At 43.0% G+C, this 19,268-nt stretch overlaps 1 protein-coding gene across 1 annotated transcript in view; it reads right to left on the bottom strand.

Annotated features, from left to right (window-relative positions):
* Window positions 1-6,130: 6,130 nt before the first annotated feature.
* basp1 (brain abundant, membrane attached signal protein 1) overlaps window positions 6,131-19,268 on the bottom strand; it is a 73,332-nt gene continuing 60,194 nt past the window's right edge. Inside the window, exon 3 of the mRNA XM_084056358.1 lies at window positions 6,131-10,743. Coding sequence (XP_083912484.1) covers window positions 9,878-10,717 — 840 coding nt within the window. The 5' untranslated portion in view covers window positions 10,718-10,743 and the 3' untranslated portion in view covers window positions 6,131-9,877. The remainder of the gene's footprint in view (window positions 10,744-19,268) is intronic.

Genomic DNA, 19,268 nt, shown 5'->3' with positions numbered 1-19,268 from the left:
TCCTGCGCTGTCTCCCTCTCAGCTTTCCTACCGCTTTTCTCTCCTACGCTGTCTCCCTCTAAGCTTACCTACTGTCTGACTCTTACACGGCCTCTCTCAGTTTTCACACACACACACACACACACACGCACACACGCACGCACGCACGCACACACGCACACACGCACACGCATCAGTATTAAGTAGCCTTGTTCATTCTATTCCCTACTGGTTATGAGACCAGCCGTCAGTGATGTGAATATTGATCGTGATATTGATTGGTGTGTGAGGTGATTGGTGACATATTGATTATGAGCTGTTGTTGTAAACACACTATTTCTCAGGGTGACGTCAACCTGGCAGCTAATCATTAGAGAAGAGGTGAAAACTTAATACGTGAAACTCTGTGTGTGTGTGTGTGTGTGTGTGTGTGCGTGCGTGCGTGCGTGCGTGCGTGCGTGCGTGCGTGCGTGCGCGCGCGCGTGTGTGTGTGTGTGTGTTTTCACCCGAGTCTTGATGAATTGAATACACAGGACCTTAATGGAAACAAGCCCTGAGGGCTTGTCTGGGTTGTCCTTTTAGCTTTCTTTCATATAAATCTGTGCCACCGACCACCGTGCCTTTTTTTGCAAACTGTTAAATAAAGCATTCAATCAATCAAAACAAATCCAGTCCTCAGGGTGAATAACCAATTAACCCGGGCGTACCTATTTTGGGGACATATTCAAAAGATGTCCATTACGTTAACACAAATAAAAAGTAATTTGGTGGACCCTTACTTTGGTTCTAGAACGGTTCCGTTCTAGATTCTTGGAACTTTGGTGCTTCTGAGCGAACCGGGCCAAATTCCCACTAGCAGCAGAACCTCCACCAAGTTGTTGTATATTCACAACTCCTTGCACATTCGACTGTGATACTGCTGCTATTGCTTATAATTCTGCATGCTCTTTACTTGCACAGTTAGATTATGTATGATGATCACCTGCAGACTTCTGGAACTGCAGCGTATTGATGTAGCTGTTTGTTTTTCACTGTAAATATATATATTTTTTGTTGTATTATTTATTCTCTTACTTAATATTATTACGTCGAGGATGTTGCACAATCTTTTAGCGGAACAGGTCCCAGAAACAATTCGGTGCTTGTACTCTACTGTATATGTTGTGTACTGTATAAGTGACAAATAAAACCTACTTGATCCTTGATTGTTGACCGGTGCTAAATAAGCTCATGATCATTTCATATTTAGACAACGGGGGGGCGCAAAGCATATAAAGGACACCTGTGCCGTACGGCAGATAGAACTATCACGCACGCTTCCGCTAGCGCCGCATTGCACCTGGCGGGAGGCATAGGGCCACAGCAGTCCTCCGGTTCTCTGCCAGGATCTGCTCTGAACAACATTGTACCTTAGAGTCAAACAGTCTGGGAAATTAAGGGTTAATAAAAAATGGTACATTATGTACATACCGTGTATGCAGTGCATGCATTCTAGCTCTGTGTGTGTGTGTGTGTGTGTGTGTGTGTGTGTGTGTGTGTGTGTGTGTGTGTGTGTGTGTGTGTGTGTGTGTGTGTGTGTGTGTGTGTGTGTGTGTGTGTGCCATCTCCTCTCCTTCTTCCCTCTCCTCTCTTTCTCTCTTGCTCTCCTCTCTCCCTCTCAATCTCTTTCCCTTCTCACTCTCTCTCTCCACATGCACCCCCCCCCCCCCTCTCTCTCTCCACATGCAGCCCCCCGTCCCCGTCCCCCCACCCCCTTCCCATCAGCTGCGGAGCTCTCTTACGGTGGCAGAATGCTCCGTGCCTGTTGCTAGGTGAGAATCTCAACGGTGGTCCGCCTTCGTAGCCAATCACGGCCATCCAGGAAGCCCTCCCCGGCCAATCGGGTGAGGATTTGAGGCAGTGGGGCGATTAGGGAGGGTTTACAGTGTCATTTTCAACTGATTTCTCAACGGGGTGCACACAGAAAAATAAAGGCGCAAACTGGAACTGGAACTGTAACAGAGGTGATGCCGTAGAAGAACAGGAAAGAACCTTTCAGACCTATTTTAATAGTTCTAGGGTTTTTTAAAGAAACATTCATTTTAATGGTTCTATAGAATCCTTAACCACTTAAACCACTTAAAATGCTTCATCGACCGGTGTCTCCGAGGGTCTACACTTGGTCCCCCCCCTTTTTTTCCCCTCCACAACAAATCCCTTGGTATGGGGGCTATCAATGTCCGGCCCCAGAATAGGTTTAAGTGGTTGGAATTTCCTAAAAGATCGGACGGACAGGGTGCAAAACATAGTCTCGGCCATGCATTTCGGCCTGGCGGAGACAACAACATTAGAAATGTGCGCTAAGTGGATCTCTGCCAGAGGATCCTTTGTATCGATTAGTCACCCTATGGAGACTTGAATTCATGGAATTGTTTTTGTCGCATTCCTAAACCAATAATTTGATGACCGGCAGCGGTTCCGGTAGGAGACACAAAGAGTCTCCTTTGTGTCTCCTACCGCAACCGCTGCCTACCGGTCCGCTGGTCATCAAATTATCGGCTTAGGATGCGACAAAAACAACTCCATGGGGTGACTAATCGATAGGGGATTTTTTTTTTTTTGGGTGAAGTATACCTTTAAACAGATGCTAGGTTTACCTGGTATGAAAACGAGTCCAAAAATGATACTGACGGTGATTCTGACATGATACTGACCATGATACTGACATGCAACTGACCATGATACAGACATGATACTGACCATGATACTGACATGCAACTGACCATGATACAGACATGATACTGACCATGATACAGACATGATACTGACCATGATACTGACATGAATCTGACATGATACTGACCATGATACTCTATATCATGTCAGTACAGAGAGAGAGAGAGAGAGAGAGAGAGAGAGAGAGAGAGAGAGAGAGAGAGAGAGAGAGAGAGAGAGCACAGTCCAATGTCCAATGCCCTTTACCATTAATATGAATGGTTATTGTTTGGTTTTGCCTTTTGATTGCTGTTTCAATTTGATTGAAGTTCCAATTCATATTTGTAGCCATTGTTTAAATATAATAAGCAACATATAAGCAACATGATAATAAAATAAATGTTCAAGACATGCCCTATTTTTTTATTGGGTGTGGGGGAGGTAAGGGACATATTATATTGGATAGGGGCTACTGGCCCATAAATAATTGAGAAACACTGACTTAGAGCGATCTATAAAAGGATATTTTGTAGTTATAGCTATAATGCTCGATGTGAACGGCCCTCAACATTAAAATGTAAAACTTAAAGCAGAGTACATTATCCTGAGTGTGACACTCTTATTTTTATAGTGTATGCTACTAGCCATCTGAAATCTTCCTGACAGCTTGTTCACAGAGCTTTTGGAGTTGAGGTGTGTGCGTGTGCGTGTGCGTGCACGTGTGTGTGTGTGTGTGTGTGTGTGTGTGTGTGTGTGTGTGTGTGTGTGTGTGTGTGTGTGTGTGTGTGTGTGTGTGTGTGTGTGTGTGTGTGTGTGTGTGTGTGGGAGGTCCTTATCTGACCTCGTCCACTCACTGAGCCCTTCTCGGGACCCTTCTGTCAGAAAGGCTTGTATATTCATCACTGGAAGCTACAATGATATAACTGCATTTCTGTCAGAAAGGAACAGCCGTTATGCATAAAACCTGGGCCCCTCTGAGCTGGCAGTGCCCAGTATATCAAATCAAACCCAGCAACTTGTGATTCAAAGGTAAACACTCTACCAACTGAGCTACCCAGGTATACCGCATGCTACTTGGTATTCAGTGCACGGATATACCCCAGCAAATAAAAGTTTATTGTTTAACTGAAACTTTAACAGGTTTTAAAGCTGCACTCTGTAACTTTCATGGTCAAATCTAATTATGACCGTCAGGCAGTACCACTTGTCAACCAGTCGTGTCCAGAAACAGGATATAACATTGGGCGGATTCAGACTGGGTCCGATTGATTCGAACCGTTCCCGAGTACGATTGGCCTCTCCCAACTGGCCAGCATTCACATTGGCCAATATTCTTCCGTACCCGAGAACAGATCATAAACAGTAATGGTAAATATGTGCCTCATGGGGCACTGTTGACTATGGGGCTTTGGGAGATAGAGAATGTCATTCACAGAAGAAGAGTCACTTGTCAGAGTTTAGAGTGAATAATAAAGTTTGACTGGGTTCCTGACGTTATCTTGAGTTATAATAATAACTGAACAACAATACACAACCAAAGCAGTGTGTGCGTTGGTCTTCGAAACCTCAAAATGTAACGTGAGAAGGTATAACCCAGCTAAAATAATGTGTCATTATAAAAATATATAAAGCATATATGATTAGAAGTCCACTTCCTTCTGTTGATACGGATGGCTTCACATTGCATCATTCCGTACCGGAGTATGCGTGATCCGGATCCGAGACTACCTCCGGAGGCGGTCTCGGGTACAATACGGTGATCCGTTCTGGGGAACGATACGCAACGTTCACACCAACCCAAGTGGTCCGGGGTGCGCACTCGGGACCATAGTCTGAATCCGCCCATTGTCAACTGAATAACTGGCACTGCCAGCTCAGTGTATCAGTAGCTCAGCTTGCATAATACTTACAGTACCAAAGTAAAAGTACTATATGTTTTTTCTCCTAGAATTTTGGGCAAAAATAGCTGATCTACAAGCTCAGCCTTGTGAGCTTGTAGATCAGCTATTTCTGAATAGCTGAAGTCTAAAATACAGCTTAAGTGGCTAATGTATGTTCTGTATTCATGATAAAGTAAAGTACTAGTACTGTAACTAGTAAATACAATTGTCAAATAATTGTAGTGGATAAAAAAAGTGCAACATTTGCATCTGAGATGTACTGGAGTAGAGGTTTAAAGTATATACAAAAAAAGAAATACTCAAGTAAAGTAAATGTACCTGAAAATGTATTTAATACTTTGACCCGACTCCTTGGGTTGTTTCTTGTTGTCACTGTAGAGAAGAAATAGCACATACAGGCATTTACCCATCCTATAACTACTAGGAGCAGCATGAGCCATTAGTGCGACGCTCGGAGGGCAGTTAAGGGTTAACCAGTGACGGCTCCAGTCGGGGGGCTAAGCCCAACCCCCCTACCCCACAAACCGAATTGTTATGAAAAGTATTTATGGAATAAATACATACAAAATATATAAATATTTGAAAGAAAATTGACTCACTTCTATGTAAACCATACTATAAAATCATACATTTTATTTACGGAATGATGAATAATGCTGGTAAATGATATTTCTATGACTTGTGTGATGTGATTGGTTATTTCAAGGTCGTCTTGTGTGGCTAGCCTTGATTGGTTTGTGATTACGAACCAAAGTAAATCAGTGCAGCATCACTGTGCTCTGGTGCCCAAGGAACTCAATTCCTGAATATTGGACTGTCTGTGATTGTTCTTTGTGAAGTCATGTATAACACTAAAGATTTTGTAATGTGTACAGCATGTGGCCTATTGGATCATTGAATCTCGTTTGTCGTATTAGTATTATTCATTATTGTGTGTTGCCAAAATTCATTTGTACTCAATTTGTACTCCCTTTGTACTGAAGAGCAGTACTTGTGGTAAATGTTCTTACAGTAGTTACTTTCCACCACTGCCTGTTATCGTGTGACATGACAATAAAGTTGGTTTGAAGAATGAAATAAATAGACGTACATCCTTCTCCACGAATTTCAATCCATTTCTTACATTTTATTACTTTTGCACCATTTATACAAGTACATATAATTTTCAACGCACCAATTTTATTATCTTTTTTATTATTTTCTCCATTGTTTTGAATGACAGTGTGGTGTTGAGAGAGGGTGGAGCGGTGAGTTACTGGAATGGAAAAGATACCAAATGGAAGAATAATGTAGCCATGAATGCAAATGACTTAAAGGGGTATTCCACTTTAAAACACTTTTGGGGTCATTTTAACATCTACTCGGGCTTTCATGTGCACAATCAAGTTCCTTGATTAAATATTTAGAACTCCCCCTCCTATATAAACCCATTGAACTTCAGTCTCCATTTTAACCATGTTAGACTCATTGAAAGAAACGTCTCTGCTTCTGGTAAAAAAAAAAGAAAGAAAATGGCCCCAGAACTGCTTTTAAAGTGAAATACCCTTTTAAAAAAAAAATCTTTCTTTTTACATTTTTTCCAACAAACAAAAAAACAAACATTTGGACCGACCACAGACATGCAAAGTAGCCTACTCTAGCGATGAAGAGGATGTCGCCACACAATGCTCCTTCGTCACCGTGTCGTTGGCGCTGGTGGTCCTCAAACATTTTCATGTCTAGGACCCTCAGTTCTCTCAAGGACCCCTGGGGGTCCCCAGACCGCACTTTGAGAGCCACTTACAGCAGAGAATGCAATGACTGGAGAATGGAACTGTCAAGCACAGATTCTCTTCTGTGTGAAAGGCCAGACCGGTTCATGATGCATGGTCGCCATGGAAACGGGTACCATCGTAGCTCATTATGTGGCTAATCGCTCATGTCATTTTGCAGTGGTTCTCAAAGTGGGGCCCGGGGACCCCAAGGGGTTCTTGAGGGAGGTTCCAAAGGGTCCTCAGCTAAATGATTGATAGGAACCAAATGAACCCTTGCAGGCCTGTAACTCTCAGATTTATGGGGGTCCGTGGCTAATGCAAACCGAACTCCTTGAAATTAAAAATGTTTGAGAACCACTGATTTACTGAACGCGCCGCGTCGTTGTTAGTAGTTCGCTAGCCGTTTGCTAACTGACTCCACTTAGCTGAACAGAACGCATTCTTTATTAACGGGAAGGAATGTCGCTGCACCTCCACGCTGCTTTGAGCTATCGAACCGGAGCCATCGAGTTACGCTGGTGTAAAAGCACTGATCACACTCGGTGTCAAACAGTAGTTGCAACAAAAAATAAATAATCCATTCCGTGGTTTAGTTGTATCCTAATTAAGGTGCGTACTTTGGCGGAATTTTCAGAGTGAGAGCTGAAAATAGCTTACAATCTTACAAGCTCACAACGCGCTTGTAGATCTGCTACTTTTTCAGTTGTACACTTATAGATCTGCTATTATCTACATGTCAACGTCGTGTGATTTTCCTACACCGATATCTTTCCTGAAATGTATAATTTAGATCTGATGTTTTGTACACCAGCCGTCTCATGCTCCCAAGTACATTAAAACAAATACTAAGAACTATCCGCAAGTAATATTTGAAGATGATCTATCGTAGGTATGTCTCCTAAAATGGAAGCCATGCATGGTCAGAAGGGGGAGGAGTAAAGACACAATGCTGCCTTCTGATTGGACAAGAAAATAAGTCCCATCAGGCCTTCTGAGAACATTCCAACGATGGGATTGACTTACAAAAAACATTTCTCCAGCGCTTTCAACCCCTCTTAACAAATTATTTAGAAAAAAAAGCTTTTTGCTAATTTTACAAAACAGTAAGATCCCACTTTGCTCGTCAAAATGACATCTAACGATGGGTTCATGCTGCACACGGAAGCACTGTGAATTACTGCAAAGTAATATTCTTGTATGAACAGGAGCCTGGCTGTTCACACCAGAATGTGTTTCTTTATACAGTTTTGACAGAATGTTTTAATCAGACATATTGTCAGATCCGCTGCACATCTGCAGAGCTCCACACTGCTACGCGGGTTGTATGAACGATCCATTTGGGTTAGCATAGGGCCCCGAGCGGATACAAACAGGCTGGTGCAGACCTTCTGCTGCACTTCGCAACAATTCGCAAAAGCTCTTCTGTGTCAAGTGTGAACCCGCCGCTAAGGACTTCAATAGAAAGTCTTGGTCACCTCCACCCCCTTCCTCTCCCATAATAAATTCTTAGTATGGCTTCATGTGTCTAAGGGGCTGTGTCCACAGAAGCATTTTTTGGACATGAGTTTCTATGATAAAGACACTCCTCTAACAGGGCTGAGCGTTGCGTTTCAGTGGGTTTTTTTTTTCCGGCAGAGCGCCCTGGGTGCTTACAGCGGAAAATAGTTTGAGTCTCCTGGCTGTGTGTGACAACCGTGTCATTTGCATCGTTACCTGGCTTTGCATCGTTACCACAGCCACGACAAGTCCATGTTTACCGTTGTTTCAGCTAGTTGTGCTAATAGAGCATAATCGTTCGAGCACATCAACGGTCGCTAGGCTTGAACGTGCGCTTAGTAAGAAGCTCTCTGGACCTGATATCCAAAGCTTTCCTCTGCTCAAAAGCACTTTCTGTGGGACACAGGATGTAATTAGCACTTCATTAACATCCCTCATCCTTTCCATCATATCAGTCTGTAAAGTGTTCTTCAACTCCTCAATTCTAGGCTAACAGAGAGTGTGTGTGTGTGTGTGTGTGTGTGTGTGTGGGGGGGGGGGGGGGGTGCTAACATCACGAATCCCCTGGCGACATGTGATGGAGGTGAGAAGGGCGGAGAATGTTTGAAAATAAAAACAAAACAAAAAAAGTCATAACCACGGGTCGACGGCACCGGCAACCAGAGAAGAACCACAATGACCGGAGGTGGAGGTGGTACCGGACCCGGGAGCCCGAGAACACGACACGCCAACGAAGACGCAGAGAGAGGAGGAGAGAGGAGAGGACTGGGAGAGGGACATGAAGATTTGGACAAACACACTTGTGTGTGCGTCCAGCTGGTGAAGACATTCTTATCCGTCCCTCTCCGTTCAACACATAAAACACAACCAACATTCCAGGTGGGGGTGCAGCTATGGACCCCGACCCCTCAAGGCCAGGGACGGATTAAGACTTGCAGGGGGCCCCGGAGCTATCTTTCTGAGGGGCCCTGAACCTATACATATTTTAGTTATTTGTCAATGGGCTTCTCGGCCCAGGGATCCCTGGTAGTCAAGGACCCTTAGTAGCCAAGGGCCCCTTGGCACTGGCCCCAGTGGCCACAACCACAACCATAACCAAAAGCCTGTGCCTCAAAGAGGGCCCTCTAAGGACCAACTGGTGACCAAGGATGAGAGGTCAGGTTAAACGTTTTAAACGGATGAGAGAGTGGATGGATGGATGGATGGATGGATGGATGGATGGATGGATGGATGGATGGATGGATGGATGGATGGTGTATGGTCGACACAGACTCGTATCAAAGTTCAAAGACTACAGCAGAAAAGAAATAGAAGAAAACATATCGATTAATAATAGTAATAATTATCATCCACATCTGCAGCACATTCGAGACGCAGTCCTTCCTCAAGGCGGTCGTCCCAATCCTTCAGCAACAGATCATCATCATCATCATCACAATTATTATTATCATTATCATAATATGGGGTGGGCTAGTTAATTAAAATTTGTCATCTCTTTTTTTTTGTTTTTACTTCATTGTTGTTGTGTTAGGTACTTTTTTGTTTTTTTTCTTCTTTAATTTCCGTAAAACAGTGGTTCTCAAAGTGGGATCCAGGGACCCCCCCAGGGGTTCCTTGAGGGGGGTTCTTGATGGAACCTTAACAGGTCTGTAACTCTGAGAGCGTACGAAACAGAACCGAATGGACCCATAAAGGGGCTAAATGCTACCATAAGACATCAACACTTCAAAGTTCCTATGGCCCATAAGAAAGAAGTTCTTATTGACCTGACACCTTTCATAATCCTAGTTCTGACAGGCTAGTTCTGACAGTCAAAAGATCTATAGGTGTGCTGCGGTGACCACTGAAAGTTCTGAGACCGTCCATAAGAACTTCTTTTCGACATCATTTGGTAGTCATAACCTGCCCCATAAGACCTTTGTTCTGACGTCTTATGGTAGCATGTAGGCACCTTAAGCGTCCTATCGGTTACGCTTTGCTCCATCTCAGAGTTATGGAGGGTCCCTGAAATTAAAAACGTTTGAGAACCACTGTGATAAAAGAAGCTGTCCATTAATCTTGAACTGCTACGGTTTGATCCTTGTTTGGTGCGTCTGTGGCGCCGGCCTCTTTGACCGCCGCGTCACCTGGTGCGGCTGCTGGTGTTGAACTAGAGGGTGGAGCTGCATCCTTGGGCGGGGCCGCTGCAGGGGCCGCTGCGGGTGCCGCAGGGGGCGCCACAGCGGGAGCTGAGGCCGGGGCTGGGGCCGCTGCCTCTGTGGGCTTGAGGGCCTCCGGGGCCGGGGCCGGCGCTGGAGCTGCCGGGGCCTCAGTCTTTTTGGCGTCGGCCTCGACTTTGCTCTCGGGCGCCGCTGCAGCAGCGGGGGCCTTGGTCTCGGGCTCCTTGGCGGCAGCGGTAGCCGCAGGTGGTGCCGCAGCGGTAGCCGCAGGCGGTGCTGACTCTTTAACAGGAGCAGGGGGAGCGGCGGCCGCCGCTTCTTTCGGCTTCTCTTCCACCTTGGCCGGAGGTTCGGCAGCGGGGCCTTTGGGTGCCTCCGCTTTGGGCGGCTCCGCTTTGGGCGCCTCCGCTTTGGGTGCTTCTGCTTTGGGCGCCTCCGCTTTGGGCTCGGCGGCGTTGGCGGCTGGTTTTTCGGGTTCCTTGGCGGCGCTCTTGTCTTCCTCCTTGGTGGCAGCAGCGGGAGCGTCTTTCTTGTCTTCGTCCTTGGTGGCAACCGCCGTGTCGTTAGCTGTCACCGCCGCTGCCTCCGTGGAGTCGTTGGCGGCGGCGGATTCGTCCTTGTTTTCCTTGGGCGCTTCGCTTTCCTCGGCTGACGCCCCCTCAGCCTTGGCGTCTTTGTCTTTGTCGTCGTTTACGTTGTAACCCTTCTTCTTCTTGCTCAGTTTGCCTCCCATGGTTCACGTCTGTGTGTGGTGGCTCTCTGGAAGACAAGGAAAAATACAGCAGATATGAGACAGCAGGAACGTGGTATGATCTACACCACAGGTTTTTAAAGGGGCCTCCAAGGGGCACCAGTAGACCAATTATTTGTTTACAAACATTGAGACTGCACGCACAGGTGCCAGTTTCATGTAATCAATTCCTGTGAAAGTAAAGAAAAAGGCTGCACACTCGTAGCCACGATGCAGGATTTATTTGGAAATCGACGTTTCGACCACGCAAGGTCTTCTTCAGGGAATGTAATCAATTCCCAACAGATCCCCAAACCTTTTGTTTTGGGCAGCGCTGGTTTCTGTTCATTCAACCTCCTCTTGTGTGTTGGCTCCCTAGCGAGACATATACTTCATCGTGCAACAGTGTTGTGCACCGAAAATAGCTGACATACAAGCTCAGAACGGCATGGCGGGAGGAAAACTGCATCTGAGAGTTTGATGGAATGTATTTTTACACGTGAGTGCAGTGACCACTTTTAAAAGACATCTTATTAGCAGTGGGGTTCTTTTCATGCCGGCCTCCGCGCTCATACTGGTTCTTAGCAGTGTGACGGTAAATAGGGAAAGAAATAAAGGAAGATAAAGGAAATAGAAGAATAAAAGAGAGAGAGAGAGGGCAAGGCAAGCCCACGTTTGATCAACACCAACATACATTTACAAAGGTGGCAACTATACTCAAAAAACACCAAGCTATGAAGTTAATTCAACTCCGAGCTGAGCACTATAATTATGTCGTTCACCATTGTATTTTTTATTATAGTTGGTGTAAAGCCATCCACTTGATGATTTTTAAAACTATATTTTCATAGTTATAGTGCTCAGTGTGAACGGCCCTTAACATGTGATATGTCAGAGAGAACATTGTAGTCAATGTCAATGAATGTGTATGAAGACAGTGTTTTACAAATAACGTCTTACTTCCTCTCTTGAGGGACTCACTAAGTGACTTTGGCCTAGTGACGACCGACACATATTTCACATCACAAACAATAATTCTCATACAAATATCTGTTTAATTTTTCGAGTTTTGTGTTGGTTGCGTGTTTTGACAGGTCATCAGTTACGGTTAGCTTGTAACTGTTTTGGCTGGAAAGCACTATTGATATCCAGTAGATCCAGTGGCATTTAAGAGGGAAATGTGTGATAAATAAGAACTTCTGTGCAAATCGGCGTTATGCATGACAGCAGTTGTGTGTGACTTTCAGAATAGAGATCTTAGCAGCCTATATAAGGCGTTGTAGCTGTTGAGTGTTGCAGATGTTGAGATTATGCAGGGAGTGCAATACAGTGAAAATAATAGCCTAAAAAGAGACAGAGACAGAGTGATACAGAGAGAGACACTGAGAGAATGATGTTGCATTGGACCGCACATCTCAGGACTGAATGGATACTATCATGCTGTTGTTGCAGTGGGAGACAGGATTTACTGCTTTGCAGAAAGGCACGTTTACGTTTTCAACACAGTGACTTTGCGCTGGACGAAATTGCCACCTGTAACGACTGAGGAAGTAGAATGTTCTTATTTCCAGGCTCCCTCCATTCACCACAACACAGCGGTGCTGATAGAAGATACCATCTACATGTGGGTAGAACATACAAAATACGTACAACATACGTACAATCATTTTGAGCACAGGGGATACAACACTCTTTATGCATTTGATGTTGACACCAACCGATGGTTCAAACCCAGAGTTTCTGGGACTGTTCCAGGACCAGGGGTCTACCACTCTGTGCAAGGGTCTACCTACCGCCTGTGTCTTGGGGAAGGTCCTATACTGTATGTCTATGGAGGATGGATCCAGATGACTGGACTAACTAATGACATCTACAAGTTGGACACCACCACAATGGTCTGGTCTCTAATTGACGCCAGAGGCACTCCACTAATGGGTTCATCATATCACTCTGCCATCATCGGGACAAAGATATTTGTATTAAGGGGAGTACAATCAGAACTAAACACCATCCTTTTTGACACAGAGACCAACTCCTGGCTGAAGACGCTGCCTAATACAAAACGTATTTCAGAAGGACGCTTCATTCATTCAGCCTTTGTCCACAATGGAGAGCTGTACATATTGTGTGGCAACAATTGGCACGAGACCCTCAACTATCTGTGGAAATTCAATCCAGAGACCTTCTCTTGGAGTAAGGTTGAGCCCAAGGGGAAAGGCTCGTCTAAGTGGAATTCAAAGAACTGTTGCATGGTGGGAGATCGTGTCATCCTCTTAGATGGATTCAACCTGTACATCTTAGACTTCAGTCCCAGTATGAAGACGTTATGCAAGCTGGCAGTTATTCAGTACGGTCTGGAGCAGTCTGGACTCCGAACAACATCAGGTGGGAACTGGCAGCCGGTCATACAAACATTGTTGAATGAGGCTCACCCCTTAAGTCAACACTCTTCGACTCAGAAAGAATAGACACAAAAAAGGCCATATACAAAGAAAAAAAGGAAAAATCATGTATGAGAACTGTAGAGAACAACTGAAAAATGGAAGGCAGGCTTTGACACTGTGACATGTTGCTCATTGTTGCTGTCGGCCAGAAACCTTGTATACACATTTTGTCTTTTTATGCTTGTTGTTTTTTCCCATACATTAATGCCCTACTTCGTCATACCTCAGTGTCACTCAAAAGTAGCAGAAATTGCCGATCTAAGAGCTCACAACGCATCATATTGCGACACATTGTGAGCTTGTGAGCTGTGTTTTCTATTTACTGCAAAAAATACTAACACTTAGAAAACTAAGCAAGACTTGCAATCTTATATCTAGCCATAAAATCTTATTGATCTTGTTTTAATACTTATATACTAAACAAGAGCAAATTGAATAAGATAATTAATATTGTTATTAGAATATATTTCTTTTTTTTCTTACTCAGTTAATAAGACTTCAATCAAATTATTTTACGTGTATATCAAGCTAAGATTACCCTCTAAGACACAATTGAAGCCACAGTGTGACTTTTAAGACAATTTGTAGCTGTGAGTACTTATTTTAAGACTACCAAATAACTTCTTTAAAATTACGCATTGAAATGATTCCAAACACTTATGTTGTGTCAACATCACATACCTCAGTACAGAGTGGCTTTCAAAGTGCAAGATCAGAAAATCCTAAATGGAATGAAGTAAATAAGATAGCAAATAATGTAGAAATCACACCTCATAACACGAGAGTATCTAAATATAACATGTCAGTGGATCTCAAAGTGGGGTTTGGGGACCCCCAGAGGTCCTTCAGAGGGTTCCAACTGGTCCCAAGCAATTAGTTAATTATAACATTGAAATCAGTTTAACCACTTTAACCCCATATACATTGGCTATTTGGAAGTAACCGATCTACAAGCTCACAGATTAACAAAACAAATTACATATCTTCTATTTTTTTTTACATTTTTGATAATGTTGAATTCTTTCATCACAAATATTCTCTTCTGGGGGGTCCCTGGCACAAAACATTTTCAAAGGCGGGGTCCGCGGCCAAATACATATCATTTTAGGGGTCCCTGGCACAAAACATTTTCAGATGGGGGTCTGCGGCCAAATAAAAGTCATTTTGGGGGTCCCTGGAACAAAACATTTTCAGATGGGGGGTCCGCGGCCAAATACATGTCATTTTGGGGGTCCCTGGCACAAAACATTTTCAGATGGGGGTCCGCGGCCAAATACATGTCATTTTGGGGGTCCCTGGCACAAAACATTTTCAGATGGGGGTCCGCGGCCAAATACATGTCATTTTGGGGGTCCCTGGCACAAAACATTTTCAGATGGGGGTCCGCGGCCAAATACATGTCATTTTGGGGGTCCCTGCCATAAAACATTTTCAGATGGGGGTCCGCGGCCAAATACATGTCATTTTGGGGGTCCCTGCCACAAAACATTTTCAGATGGGGGTCTGCGGCCAAATACAAGTCATTTTGGGGGTCCCTGGCACAAAACATTTTCAGATGGGGGGTCCGCGGCCAAATACATGTCATTTTGGGGGTCCCTGGCACAAAACATTTTCAGATGGGGGGTCCGCGGCCAAATACATGTCATTTTGGGGGTCCCTGGGACAAAACATTTTCAGATGGGGGTCAGTGGCCAAATACATATCATTTTAGGGGTCCCTAGCACAAAACATTTTTAGATGGGGGGTCCGCGGCCAAATACATGTCATTTTGGGGGTCCCTGGCACAAAACAATTTCAGATGGGGGGTCCGTGGCCAAATGCATATCATTTTGGGGGTCCCTAGCACAAAACATTTTCAGATGGGGGGTCCGCGGCCAAATACATGTCATTTTGGGGGTCCCTGGCACAAAACGTTTTCAGATGCGGGGCCAAAACTTCATATGCTAAGAGATCTCCATTACAACCCTTAGACTCATAAAGCTGATATTCCAAACAATACAGTGAACTGCCAAATAAATATTTTTTATAAGAACAAAGACAGGTATGGCGTGACCCAGGGTTGTTAAGCTGTGTACATTAAAAACCTGAACATGTATCCCAAAGGAAATATGTTCATCCATATTAATCATTATGTAAAATAAAATAGATAAGCTGTCAGAATACAAATGGTTAAACATTTATGATTATGCACAGTGAGAAAACTAAACAGAGAAACGTTAACTAAGTAGACTACTTATTCTAAGGGGAATACTCTTATTCTGAGTAGGTTATGTCACTTCCTGCTAAGTCCTTTTGCACACTGCACAGCATGTCACTTCCTGTTTGGGCACAGCTCAAATGAGCTGCATGCTGTCTGCAGTAACTTGAACAAAAGTTACAGAGGTTGATTAAATTCAAGCTAGAAGCAGTCCAGCTATTGTTTTATGGATTACCAACTCATCTGGATGTATATACAGAGTCCTGACGTCGATGTTTGATGTTAGAGGAGAAATACCAGCATTGGTGAGTTGTTTGTTCACTGCTAATGTTGTTAGCTGGTGATGCTAGTAACACACAGGGACAGGTCATTGACTGAGGCCTATGCTACACGCTAGCATGCTAACTTTGAAGTGGTCAGCTGTAATGAATGAACTAAGTTGATGTTAATTGTATCATTGCACAGCTGGTTCATACTGAATGTTTATGGGAGTAGTGTTTAACACTTATCCTGTGTTTTTTGCACACTGAGATGCACTTTGGTGTAAAAGCTCACTTTGCTCATGTTGTGTGTGTGTCACCACACAATGAAACTACAGCACCAAATAAATCCATTTCACCATTCTGTGTTTGGATTTTGACACCATTATACAGTAACTGTAAGTCTTCATCAAGTCTTTTTAATATAACATTAAAGGGATCCCTGGTTAATGAGCCAAATATGCCTTAATACATTTTAATTGTCCTCCTTAACTAAAACACCTTAAACAGTGTATTTATTTTAGAAGCAGTTAATATTTTACTCAATGGGGGCAATCTCCTTCTCAAATTGATGATGTCATTTGCCCATGTGTGGTCTACACCAGGGGTTTTCAACCGGTGGTCCGCGGACCACTGGTGGTCCGTGGAGGTATTGCAGGTGGTCCCTGGCAAAAAACATCATTTTTTTGTATTTTTTTTTTACTTTTAATAACTTACAGGAGTTCTTACTGTGATATGAAATGTGAACTTACCATAATCACAGTAATCATATTCCATCATATTCAAACAAAACCACTGTATTTTATTAGATATTATATTGATATTGTAGCTATTTTCTCCAGCTCCCTCTGGTGCATGAACCCCCCACCACTATTGTGTGGGGTGGGTCTATGATGGACCCACCATGCACAATAGTGGTGGTCCCCAGGTTGCTCTTAGTTAGGATGGTGGTCCCTGGGTCAAAATCAGTTGAAAACCCCTGGTCTACACCACACTCATTCCTGTCATTTTGGGGGTCCCTGGCACTGTTTTGTGCCGGGGACCCCCAAAATGATATGTATTTGGCCGCGGACCCCCAATCTGAAAATGTTTTGCACCAGGGACCCCCAAAATGATATGTATTTGGCCGCGGATCCCCCATCTGAAAATGTTTTGTGCCAGGGACCCCCCAAATGATAAGTTTCAGATGGGGACCCCCCATCTGAAAATGTTTTGTGCCAGGAATTTATGGAAGCATGTGTGCAAAAAAAAAAAACATATTTATAATATTGATTTGATGCTCATATTAACCTTTGGAAGTATTAAGTTGGTTTATATTATCACATGCATTCCATAAATAATTTACAGAAAATACACGTTCAGGTAGGTGACAACATTTCAGCCAATCAGGATCAGCTTCATTTTTATTTATTTTTTTGTTCCAGTTCCAATTTTCTCAGCTCATTTCTTTGTGTCACCACTTCCAATTTTACTTGTTTAATGTGTATCCTGACTGAGTTCTCTATCCTGATTGGATACAATTGGTATCCTTACCTGAAATGCCTTTTCTGTTTAATAAATAGCTGGAGACATGGAGACCCTGTTACTGAACAAACAATCTATAGCAAGGAGTACTCAGAATGTAGAGCTATTTAACAATTATTTTGACCAAAGTAAATCACTTACTCTACCTTTAACTGTTTCTAAAGTAAATACAATATTTAAGGTGTTTTAAAAATATATATTTTAGTTATAGAGGGCAATTATAATGTATTGAGGCATATTTGGCTTAATAGCCAGGGATCCTTTTAACACCACCATACTACAATATATTTGGATTTCCCTATAGCAATGAGTCTGATTGTAGCCAGTTTTTACCTAAATTTGGGGTCTATATTTCCCCAATACTTCCCCGGTATAATAAACCATCAGTAATTTACAGAAGCATCTATATTTATTTTAGAGCATTCTATATTTCACCATTGTACAAAATCACCTGCAAAGCAGGGTTTTGAAAAGGCTTCCATCATTAATGTCATACAAAAAAACTATTTGTGGCAGCTGCAGCTCTGTGGTGTGGTGTGGTGTTGGTCATATTATAAAGGAATTATACAACTATCCAAGACTCTTAATTAGGGGTATATAGTAACAAATATATGCTTTTTGATTGTGAGTTCCCTTGTCCTTGTTTAGTCTACAAGCTGTTTAGTCTACAAGCCGTTTGAGACATCACTGTCTCTTCTGGTTCAACTGGGTTAAAAAGCTTCTTAATGGTGCTGTCTTGCAAGTAGTGGCCATGGTAGAAAAAATTGTCCAATGTCACTAGTACCTCCTCTTGAACATGTTTCATGCTGTCTGAATGTCTTTGGAAGATCCTCTGCATTGTGTCTCTCATGGTGTGCAGAATAGCATTTTGGTCATCTAATTGAACTTAAAAATATCTTTAAATCACTTATGTGATCCATAATCAGGTATTTGATTGTTGTCAAAATGGAACGGGCACTGAGTACCCCATTTTAGTATATAATGATAACAAACTTAAAACGATCCTCCGGAAAAAAAAGCTGATATTGTTAAAGAGCATACCTTTCTGTTGAACAGTAGAGAGAAAAATGAATAGGTTCAGTTTGTTTTGGAGTTCTTGAGATTTACGATTTATTTATTTATGTTTTACTTGTTGCCCCTGTTGTCGGTGCACACTGTATTAAGACTGAAACTGATTGAACAGCATCTGAAACAGTTTAAGCACCTTTTCCTTGCGCAACATAACATGCTGCATGTCCCTGCTCAAATAATTTCTCTTGGCCCATTGATAAGACATTGTGCATGAGGTTTGAGTCAAAGCAGTTTTTTCAAACAGGGTCATCTAAACTGAACTTCAAAAATGTCTGTAAATCACTTGTGAACCATAATCAGCATCATGAATGTTGTGAAAATGCAATAGGCACTGAGCATCCCATTTTTTTTTTACATGGGTCCTGTCTCAGAATTACAAAATATGGAGTATATTAGAGAGATTTTCTGAGGGTTTATGCCATACGACATGCAGTCAGAGTGAAGTGGCATAGTCTCAATGGTAACATTGAAAGGCTCTGTGCATAATTGTAGTTCCAGGATTCCAGGATGTGGCATACCGTTTCCTGTTCCGGTTCATTTCCCCATAGGCTGTTTGATTGTCTTGGCAGTAGATTTGAAGGTTTTCTATGGTGTTTCTGGTTCAAATCTGTTGAAAGCCAGTCAAATTAACCCCCCCCCCCACCCCCATCTGAAAATGTTTTGCGCCAGGGACCCCCAAAATGATATGTATTTGGCCACGGCCCCCCCTTCTGAATTTGTTTTGTGCCAGGGACCCCCCAAATGATAAGTTTGAGATGGGGACCCCCCATCTGAAACGTTGCTTTGTGCCAGGAATTTATGGAATGCATGTGTGCAAAACAACAGACCTATTTATAATATTGATTTGATGCTCATATTAACCTTTGGAAGTATTAAGTTGGTTTATATTTTCACATGCATTCCATAAATTACATCAACTTACAACAGGCATTGTCCCCTATTGAGTGAAAGGTTAAAGGTAGGCTAAGTGATATTTGTTGGTTAAAACAAAACGTTTTGTATTAAAAGGTTAAAGCACCATATTCTGATAGTAATCATTGCTATAGAGTGTTTGTTCA

The sequence above is a fragment of the Gymnoscopelus microlampas genome (assembly GCF_963454915.1).
Source record: "Gymnoscopelus microlampas genome assembly, chromosome: 5".
Classification (NCBI taxonomy): domain Eukaryota; kingdom Metazoa; phylum Chordata; class Actinopteri; order Myctophiformes; family Myctophidae; genus Gymnoscopelus; species Gymnoscopelus microlampas.
Note: the sequence above shows the minus strand (reverse complement) of the source record. Positions and strands in the feature narration are given on the sequence as shown.